Raw genomic sequence first — 11,226 nt, 5'->3', positions numbered from 1 at the left:
GAAATCTCGCCAACCGACAGTTGCGAGAAAAACGCGTTTAAAAATGGCGCACATAGTCTAGCTAGCCTCCATGGCACAACTTCTTAAGAGAGAAAGGTTCTTGAGTACCGTGTATAAGTTGACTAAAAGTGGGTGGGTATCCCATATCTCTATGCCCCTTTTGATTGTGCTTTATACTACTGGATAGGAAGGCTTTTCGCGAGTTTGACCAGCGATGGACTGCCACAGGTATTTGAGCTGTCGTGTGATTCATGATCGATTCAGTGAGCTCGTTGCCCTCAGTAAGGCAGCTTTTCCCTAATGTAGGGATTCTAACAGGCCATAGCCCTATCGGCGGCTATTGTAAGGTTGAGAATCTTACCGGATGCCAGCTACATGGAAGAAGACTAGGTGGAAACATCTCATTGCTCCCACCTAGAATGTCCCGCGTTTGAGAGATCAGTGCTTAAACACATCGGAACTCACACTCTCAGATAGTATTCGTTCGAGCTAGTGGGAATAGAAATTAAACGCATAAGCAAATTTATATTGGTCACAAGGTGCTTTGCCGCCCTATAAGATCGAATAAGGAAGTTCTATTTTTATGACTCCACAGAGGACTACATATGGAGAGATCTGGAATTTGGTGGCTTACATTTATTCAAAAATTTAAAACAAGCTTGTCAAGTATGACACTTTTTTTTGGGATTCGACACTATATATGATCTGATTTCAAGTTTGCAAAAAAATGTAATCAACAATAACATTTGAAATACAAGTATAATATATACCTCTGTCTGATAATGAGACACCCTATATATTTTAATTACTTTATTTCCGCTAGTGTAAAAATATACCATGCCAAAATTTATGGCTTGATTTATGATCACAATGATCACGGGCACCTCCTATTACAAAAAGCACTAATTGAGTGTGGCATTAGTGTCAGCTTAGACGGACTTACTTGGCTTCCGTTTGGTTGAAGGAAACATAAATTACTGCAGTGAAATTTATTTTCTTGACAGTAAGATTATTCTATTTTTGCTTTAAGAAAGACTTTCGTAATTAAGAATTCTTGATATAATGTATTAATATTATACACAATATACATATACAAGTAGCATTACTTGCTAGTATTACCGCTTAAAATGGGGTTTGTTAATCGAGTTCTACAATGCACATATGCACCTAATTACTCACATATCTACATATGTACATATGTATGTAAAAATATTCTTACGAGGAAATGAAAAGCAAAAAATGGGAATTGAAATTCAGCAGTTCAGCCAATTTTGAGTTGTGTCATCTCTGTGGAACACATACATTTATGAGAGCGAGGTTTCAAAAGCTCTTTTCAACGGTGAGTCCTACAATAAGCGATTAACTTTATCATCAAAATATAAGATATGGTGGAAGCCCACGCGTGCTTCAAGCGGCAGAGTCTCATTAGAATGAAATAAAGGAGCCTTTATCGGGTTAAAGTCATTGGGGGACTGTCTTCTGCAAGGTTTGATTAGATTACAATAAATATCTATGTTATACTCGTATAATATTTCATACTTAATAAAAGAGAAAATGTATGCAAAAAATTATTAAATTTAAAATACATTAAAAAGAGAAAGAAGTAGTAAGATAAGCCGAAGCCGAAAACACCACGTCAAAGCAGGTAAAAAATCAGGGTTTTCTTGACAGTTTTCTTCGATTATCGAGTTGTAACGCCGAATTCCTTACAACTAGGAATATTATTTGAGTGTCATGCGTCGTTTGCGCGAAGCTATTCGTAAAAAGAGACCGAATTTATTTGCCGACAACTCTTGGTTTTTGCACCACGTTAATGCACCGTCGCATACTGCATGTGAATTTTTCACTACATGTTCAACCAATATCGTACCGCATTCACCCGATTTAACTCCATGTGACTTCTGGTTATTCAGCAAACTCAAACGAAAGCTCCGGGGAAAGCATTTTGAGTCAATCGAAACCAATAAACGCTAAGCGCTTTGACGGCTTCTCCGGAAATTGACTTTAACAACTATTTCGAGGTTTGGAAAAAAGTGTATTTTGGCCAATAGAATTACTGTAAGGGGGCGACATAGATTTTGAAGAATAAATTAAGAATTTTAAAATTATGAATGAAGTCTTACTATTTTTTGCTCATAGTAGTACTTTCATAGCAAATCTATTATATTATATCATATATTTAAACAATAACATAATAAATATCTCAACCCAAGGAATACAGATATTTATAGCGTAAACTCTGCTTATACATATGTATATACTCGTTAATTGAGAAATCCTCCAAATTTAGCTTACTTATCAAGCGTAACAAATGCGACTTTAATTAAACATGCTAAGGTGATGATGACTAAAGTAAATGCTCAGCTACTGTGAATAGCATTAACGGTACAGCTAATAAGTATTATTTTAATAATATTTATTCAACATAAAAAAATTGATTGATGAAAGAATTAAATACCGCTTGGATTATAATTAAAATATACAAGTGCATAGGATTACATGCATATATAGATAAATACATATAAGTATACTATAGCCCGATTTGTATACCTTGCAAAAATGAGAGAAAAAACACACTTTACCTTTCTCAATGAGCTGTCAAATGTTATCTACTTGAACAGGTGGTCTTTGACCCAAGCGCTTCAGAGCGTTTTTATTGCACGAACCGCAGTCTTAATAGCTTTTAACTCTATGACTTAATATTAGTAATTGTGTTGTAAGTAATAATATGAGGTTTTTATTTGGAGCTAGAGCGCTGGGGGGTGCAAAACTATTGTGACGGGAAACAAAAACAATTCAATGCAATTGTTTAAAATTGCACAAAACAATCCTTGACATAGAAACACATTCAAAGCTTAAAAAAACACACACCTTTTAATTTAATTTTAATTTAACTTGTCCACTTATTATTACAATTAATGCATCATTTGGCAAAGGAAAATCAAGTAAGCACCAAAAAAGCTTTAAGAACCAAATCATGCACATGTAAATTTCAAATAACCGATTTTTGCTTCGCATATACATATATCGAATGTAGATATATTTGAAAACATTTTGCAGAAATTTTAAATTAAATTAAAAATAATAATAATTTTAACTTAGTGTTATCGGGTGCCTAAACTTTAAACACTATTTTCAGAGTCGCTTGGGAAAATTTCGACAAAACAGCTACAGGGTTTGTTCGGAAAGTAATAGGACTGAGTCGATTTCAAAAAATTGATTGAACCAATCGTAACAATTCTTTAAAAATTTTCAAAATAGGCTCCTTCTGCGTCGATGCAGCGCTGCCAGCGCAATTTCCAAGCATTGAAGGCCTGACAGAAGGCATTCTCCGGAATAGCCTTGAGAGCCGAGGTGCATGGTGCTTGGATTCCCTCTGTCGGCTCAAAATGGTAGGTAGCTGTTCACAATAAAGGCGGTGTTGCCCGGGACGTTGTCGTGATGCAACTTTAAATCGGCTGCGATGTCTTGTCGGACCCGATTGACCCTTCGTCATGTTATGAATCACAGATAAATTTAACATCTGGGTAATTAAACGAATATCTAGTCTATGGTCTGAGCTCAAAACTTTGCGCACACGACTCATATTGTCGGTGTTTGTCGAAGTCGTAGCTCTCCCAGCACAATCTTCATTAGCGACCTCTTACCGGTCCTCCAAAAAGGCTTGGTGCCACGGAAATACACCACTTGTGGCTAGAGGAACATCTGGGTAAGTCTGCTTGATCATATCAAACGTCTCTGTCGCAGATTTACCGAGTTTCACACAGAATTTAATCGCGTACCTCTGCTCTAACGAACGCTGCATTTTCGGCTTGCACCACTCACAGAAACACGTCGCGCGAAAATGTTTGTCCTGACTCTCGCTCGAAGGCAACTGACCAGCCGCTCGTTCGTTAGATAGGAATGCCCTTAATGCTGTAAAAAAGCCATTCATTTTGTACGTATTTTCGAAATTGAAGCTATCTATAACTCTGACAGAACTATTTTTATGCTTAAAAAATCAATCATGAACAATGGATATAATTAGGGGTTTCATATAATGTCATTAAGTTATAAGTTATAACGAACCGAAAACATAGCGCCGAGAATTGTAATTGCGAAAACTCATTTTTGTATGTGACATGTGTAAATACTTATGATTTTAACGATGCGTTATGACAAGTTGTGAGTCCCCTAAATACATGAGCTCATTTATGACATCCAATCTTTATGGTATGAGGTGAGATCTAGTCGAAGTGAGAAAACTGAATGAGTTCGCCTCTGTTTTAAGCAATATATATGTGACCTGGTTTACCGAAAGGGAGCTGACGTGGGAAGCAGCTGTTAAAAATAAACAACTCGTTTCATCAGTTTCTCGTTATCTCACCTTTTTTGACACCAAAGCCCCCTTTCCGTAGACCAGGTCACATATACATATACATATGTAAATAAATATGTAAAACATATATATGAGATACATATTATATTGGCCCAAGTCCATGGAGTATCAATAACTTAGGAAATAATGGTCTCATTTATGTAGAAATCTACAGATTCCAGTTTGAAATCAAATCTCAACTCCGACTACACATACTGGTCTGAAGTGAATCATTAAAAATGTGACGACGCAAATCCCAAATGATAAAACAAGAAAAGTTAGTCATTATGTATAAGCTATAAGTCAGCTAAATGTATGAGTGCTTTGGAGAAACTATTAAGGCTCATAAATAACTCAAGTTTTCCGGTTGTACCACTTTACCACAGAACGCGCGGCAAATTTGACGCACAGACTTTTATGTTTCTAACTGTTTCTAAAATAGTAATAGTCTGGCTTACAGTTAGCCGAGTCTGAGAACACGCGTTCGCAAAAACTTACAAACCGTTAGAAAAGTTATATAATATTAATAGCGAAATTATGCGACATTCAAATTTGAAAAATAATTTGAATTAAATTTATTTCCATTTACCAAGACAACGCACATTATTCATAAATATTCACATACATACATCCATATATAGACTAGCTTTACTTTAAAGCAATAAACACCTAAACAATTGACCCAAAGAACGTCGAAGCCGCCTAAAACTAAAGTAATTAGATAAAGCGTGCGCCAAAATAAGATCATTCGCCACACATTAAACATTTTCCACATGGCTTGTGATTAATCCGCTCGGCTGAATTAGAAACAAAAAAATGTGGTTCAACATATCTATTGAAACTAGAATGTAAACCGGCGATTAAACATGAAATCAACATAAACATAAACAAGAAATCGAGCCACAACAAAGAAAATTTGCATAAGTTCAAAATAAAACTAGAAAATGCGTTAAGCAACACGCGTACTCTTCATAGAATGGCATCATCGGCGCTCAGCGTAAAGAAAATTAAGACGAAATCAGTTAGAGATATCAACACATTATTAACAGAACAAATTAAAAATACATTAAACCCCAAAATCTCAAAGCGAGCAAATTGAGATTACAGCTTTCAGTGGGTGACGTGAGCAAGAAACAGAAAGTGCACATTTCCCTGTGGGGAAAATGGCAGCTCGTTGTATCAATAAAATAACGATATTTTGAAACGAAATCTCTTAACAAAAGAAATTAAAAATCTCTGTTTGGTCTTCAATTAGAAAAGAAGCCTTACGAGTGATAATTATTACATAAAAAAATTTTATAAAAATAAGGTTTGTTCATATATCTACTTTCTACTATGTATACTGACAATCAATACCCTTGCATTTTACCCTGATGGCCGTCATAACGAAGCAGGTGCAGGGCGATTGGCCAAATTGGGGAACAACCTCAGCACCATTCAGTATAGATAAACAATTCTGATTTCATGACAAATACAACATTCCTTCTTCTGAAATCAATATATAAATTCGATGGACAATACAGTTTAACTATTACAGTGTACAAAAGAATGTTGTCAAGGAAGATTTATGAACTTTTTGCGCGCCATTGTATTACAGAAATTCCTAGAGTAATATACAAATTTTTAAAAACTATAGCGTATTGAAATCCAAAAGCTCAATCGTCAAATTCACTTACGCAATTTCATCAGTTCCGAAAGTTGTGGTTCAATCCCTCTTTGTTGCTCTTTTTCCGGATAGAAGATCATGCAAATTTGACTGTCCGCCTGCAACACGAAAGGAAAACGCTTTGTTCTTATTTCCCATTGTCGTTTTATGACATGCTATGACACCATCTTCTTTTGGCATGTCCTTGTCCCTTCAAGAAACTGTTCACATGTCGGAACTGCCGATGTCGAACCACTCTAGCATATAGCTGCCATACAAACTAACCAATCAAAGGTCAGGTAATGAATTTTTGTATATGTGAAGAGTATTATAGTTTCGGTACAGCCGAACTTATGATTTCTTATTTTTTTTTATTATTTTAAGGGATTTTAGTGAGCAGAATTCTCAATTGGGTTGATTTCTGCTTTCATCTCACGTCACTTGATTTAACTAATTGAATCATCATTATTTTCTGTAGTTTTTGTTAGTTAAGTCGCGGGAAAACGCGTCAAGTCTTCATGCCCCGTCATCACTCTTACTTATCATACCTGCGTACATATGTGAATGTGGTCACACACACGAAACAATATTCAAAAAAAAGCAAGTAAAATAAATTATCTAAAGTGCCAACCGTGTTTTTGTGTTACGCAAATCAGAAATTACAATAAAATAGAATAAAAAAAATTATTTGCATGGAATTGCGTGTACGAACCTTTTGGTGGAGGCATTAAAGATTTCATTGCGTCAGTATAGCTATTATATTTGTATGTGTGGTAAAACTTTGAAGCTATGGAAGAGGAATTTAATTAAAAACTTCTGTTTTGACATATTTTGGTGTCAACACAGGGTGATTCAAATGTTTTGTTTTTTAATAAATAAAGTTTAAAATAAAAGAGCATGTTTTTTTTTTAAACAATTAACAATCTGGCATGAAAATGAATCAACGAAGGATCTGAGATATCCAAAAGGTGTTTTTTACAAGAGAAATTTCAATTTTTTTGGTACACCTTGTAGTGTTAATATTGTATTACGTCTAAAGGCTTAAACAGTCCTAAAAGCTTCTTTTAACTTTGTAAAGTTTTATTTTCAATTGGTAATCGTAAAATATAAATATGTCTGAATTTTTCATTTGAAACACTCTGTACTCTCAGTAAGTCAACAAAAAATCCCAATAACCTGTGTATATCTGTGAAAACCTTGACCTATAAACGCGTTAAAAATTTCAGTTATTTACTCAAAAGCTCAATTTTAGCTCTCTCTCACTCAGAAAGCTTGAGTAAAATTCTTGCTGTTTTCTTACAGATTTTCAAACGACCTTGACTAATTTATGCAGAGATCGGGAACTTGAAATTTTGATTCCCTGTACTGTGCTGACTGAGCAATGACCTTGACCTATTTTGTAGTGTTGTACGATTTATGAGCATGAATTTTGAGTGATATTATTTTATTTGTTTACAAATTTAAAATGTTTCGTAACTTTTAATTCATTTGGGAGTTTTAAGAATTTTATGGACTTTTTATTTAATTTGCTTGGCTTGTTTTAAATTTATTGATAAAGCTTCAAAATTAACAATTCTTTAATTTTTTTATTTATATACATTTTTTGTATTTGTATACAATTTTATTTCCATGATATAAGTGTGAAAACGAAGGATAATTAATTAAAAAAAAATTATTTTTTTTTATTTCTGTTTAAAATATTGAACCGTAGTCAATTTTTTTACAACACTTGTAAAGTAAATTTTTTGTTTAATATGTATATTTACCTTTTTACTGCAAATGTTATTTACCTTCTTTGAATTTTTCAATTCGCTTACAAATTTCTCGTTGTTTTTATTCAAATTTATTTTATTGTTATGTATAATTTTTAGAACTTATCAGCTTTTTAATATTAATAATTTCTTTAATTAATAACATTTTATTTGTGTTAATTATAAATATTTTGGAAAAAATATTATTTTTTGTATTTATATTTCATTTTTGTATTTTTTAAATATATAAAAACTTTTTTTTTATTTTTGAATTTTTTTATATTTTATTATTAACAAAATAATACATATTTTCGTAAATAAGTAAATTTTGATTTAATTTAAAATTTTAATAAATTTTTTCTGCGATCTTTATTTTTCGTACAGACTTCTTTTGTATTCTCTTCAAATTTGCTTTTAAATATATGAAATAAATAAAATATTTAAAACACAGTTCAACAACCTGCCGAATGACACACGCTCCATTTTATTTATTTTAATTTTATTTTTTTCAACGAAAAGGTATCAAAATGTCACTGTTCGCACTATTTCTTCCGTTACCGCTGCTCACTCTTACTGATTCATTTGACCTTAAAGTTCGTCTCCGCAACGTTTAAAGCAACCATTCTCGCAGCAATCAATTATCACCTGGAACCAGAACTGCTACATTGTATATAATATGTAGTATATATGTACATATGTATACAAGTGCTGTATGTAAAATACCCAGTAGAACCGCCCAATAAATTTCCAATTGCACGTGTAACTAGTCGCGGATTGAAAAACCCGAAATAATTTTGTTTTAAATATTGTTTGAATTTAAATTTGCTTTATTTATGTTTTTGTTGTTTTGTTCATATATATGTATATGTATATATTTATACGTTAGAATATGTAAATATGAATATTAATTGTTTGCTGATAACCGTATAACTTGTTTTTGTCTTTTAACTCATTAAATTTCATTTAGTTTGTGCTTTTTATCAACCCGATACATACGTTTGCATGTGTGTGAGTTTATATAAAAGCAGAAAACCAAGAAATAACGTTATGCGCAAACACGTAATTCCTTTCGTGCAATTAATTAAAATAAATAATACATTAAATATCATGCTTAATACTATATAAGTGTATATGTGCATGTGTGTGTGTGAGTATTTATAATAATATTAATTTTAAGTGAAACATTGCATCAACAATTTTTTTTTAAACTGAACACAACACACACAGGCACACCTGCACATAATTTTTGCTATTAAACACTATTCACAAATATCACAATCTTCCAATTCGTAGTACAAAATATAACTTAAACGTAAGTATGTATGTGTATGTGGGCTTATTTCATAAAGCATTTCACTTAAAATCGCTTAATTGCGAGCAATTTTAATGACGCGCGCCAGCAACTGGACACTTGAAAAAACGCGTCGAACGAGTCCCGTTTGTCATACACACACACGAGCGCGCTTGTGTCGCCTGTGCGCGCTGCAAACGGTATTTTGCGTCAGAGCGCTTTCACGAGTGAATCACTAGCGGGCGCCTGAGCGCTATGCAGCTCAAGCCGAGCGCGCCATTGCCTAACACGCGCCTCGTTTTTCTAAAATTTTTCTTCCTTTCTAACATGAGTATTTACACATTTCTTTATAGTTAATAATAAATACGAGTTAAAAATCACTAGTTAAAGCTTTGTTTTCAGTCAGTCAAAAGACGTGAATTTTTCGAAATTCTCCCCTTGAAAATTTCGCAATTCCCCACCCATACGCCTGCTGGCGCCCTAAGTTACACCACATTCTCGTTGAGTCGCGCAGCATTGCGCATGATCACTTGCGCGCGCTGTGACACCGGTTGCAGTCGCTGCACCTGCGCGGTTTGTTGTGGCACTTGTTGCATGTTTTGTCCGAGTCGGCCCGTTTTCGCTTCGATCCAATTCAAATAGTGTGTGACGCGCGTGAAACCACCGGGTATATTTGTCTCACAGCCATCGGCGGGTCCGAAGCTCGTGATACCGACTACAGTTTGTGTATTCTTCAGCACGAGTGGACCGCCAGAGTCGCCGGAGCAGACGGTTTCGTCGCGCAAGCCTTTCGCACAGAGCACACCGTTTGTCACCACATCGAATTCATTGGCGCACTCCTGATTGGAGATCACACGCAGTTCGGTGTATTGCATGGGGTTGTAGTTGGACATTTCGTTGTTGGCGCCCCAGCCGGTAGCGACGACTTTGGCGCCGGTCAGCGCATCGTTGCGCCTGAGGTATGGCAGCGTGGCGGGTTGTATGCGCGCTGTGAAGGCTATATCTATGGGCAGCTTGACGAGCGCGATATCATTGGCCGCTGTATCGGGATTGAAGCCTTCATGCACGATGAATTTATTCGAGCGCAGCACCAGACGTCCCGTTTCAGCGCCATCTTCGATGGTGAGCGCGCCCAGGTAGATGTCAAAATGTGTGACGCCCATGGTGCAATGGCCAGCGGTGAGTATCCAGCGTTGATCGAGCAGCGTGCCGCCGCAGAGTATGCGTTTGCGCCACAATTGTTTGCCGATCAGCATCACTTGGTAGGGGAATTTCTCGATGCGTCCGTATTTCGATTGACCGAGGGCAAAGCCCTGCACGGTCTGTGGACCGATTAGTGTATTCATTGCGACACAACTAAGCAGCACAGCCAATAATGTTCTTTGCAAACTCATTTTTGCTTTTACTTTGCTAATTATTTGCACTTATGCAGCAAGTCTTTTTGCACTAACGCGCACTACCTTATTCAGCATTTGTTTTCTTTCTTTATTTTTGAACAAAAACTTTTCGATTATTTAGTATTTTATTATGAAAAAGTTTTGAATTTTTCTTCTTCGACTTTCACTTGTGTTGTTGTTGTCAATATTTGTCCGAATTGTTTAAATATTTTGCAAGGTCTTCTCACCTCAAACTCTCGCTTAAATCTAAGCTCATTCTAACTGAGACGTGAAATTTTATTTCGAAACTCACTGAGATCCGCTAAATTTGCCGGTCGTTTTTTGTTGCGCCATTTTTCGTTTGCCCACCTTTTTTTTTGTATTATTATTGTTTGTGTTTTTTGCTTTTGTTTCTGACTTTGTTATTTTCGCTGTTGCGAATTAACTTCTGAGACGCAAACTCGAATGGTTGGCGCTCACAGCGTTCACAGCTCGGCGCTGACATATCCCCAAACTCAACGCGAGCCTTAGCGTCCGACGAGTCGTTGCGTCGGAGATAGCGAACAAGTTCGACGGCAGCGTTGTTGTGACGATCGTATCGTGTTTTTATTTGCCTCACTTCTCTGCGGTATTTTCCCATTTTTTTAATATTTTATTTTAGGTTTTTTCGGCAATATCGTTTAGAGCGTAGTGCTGCTTCCAATACGAGTCTTATATGCACTTAGTTACTTACTTATATACATATATGTAATTGGATACATTACATACATACATTCCTTGAATCACTTTGTTATCAATTTTAACTG

At 35.3% G+C, this 11,226-nt stretch overlaps 1 protein-coding gene across 1 annotated transcript; it reads right to left on the bottom strand.

The window, feature by feature from the left end:
- Positions 1–8,741: 8,741 nt before the first annotated feature.
- LOC105223266 (brachyurin) lies at positions 8,742–10,910 on the bottom strand. The gene has a single exon (XM_011200934.4). The coding sequence runs from the start codon at positions 10,436–10,438 to the stop codon at positions 9,530–9,532; it is 909 nt and encodes a 302-aa protein (XP_011199236.3). The 5' UTR covers positions 10,439–10,910; the 3' UTR covers positions 8,742–9,529.
- Between the last annotated feature and the right edge of the window lie 316 nt (positions 10,911–11,226).

Source organism: Bactrocera dorsalis, chromosome 5 (assembly GCF_023373825.1).
Source record: "Bactrocera dorsalis isolate Fly_Bdor chromosome 5, ASM2337382v1, whole genome shotgun sequence".
NCBI classification, from domain to species: Eukaryota; Metazoa; Arthropoda; class Insecta; order Diptera; family Tephritidae; genus Bactrocera; species Bactrocera dorsalis.
The sequence above is the reverse complement of the archived record's forward strand: the minus strand, read 5'-3'. Positions and strand labels throughout refer to the sequence as shown.

Coding starts and splice junctions, on each gene's coding strand:
- LOC105223266 (XM_011200934.4), bottom strand. CDS start 10,438: ATGAGTTTGCAAAGAACATTATTGGCTGTGCTGCTTAGTTGTGTCGCA.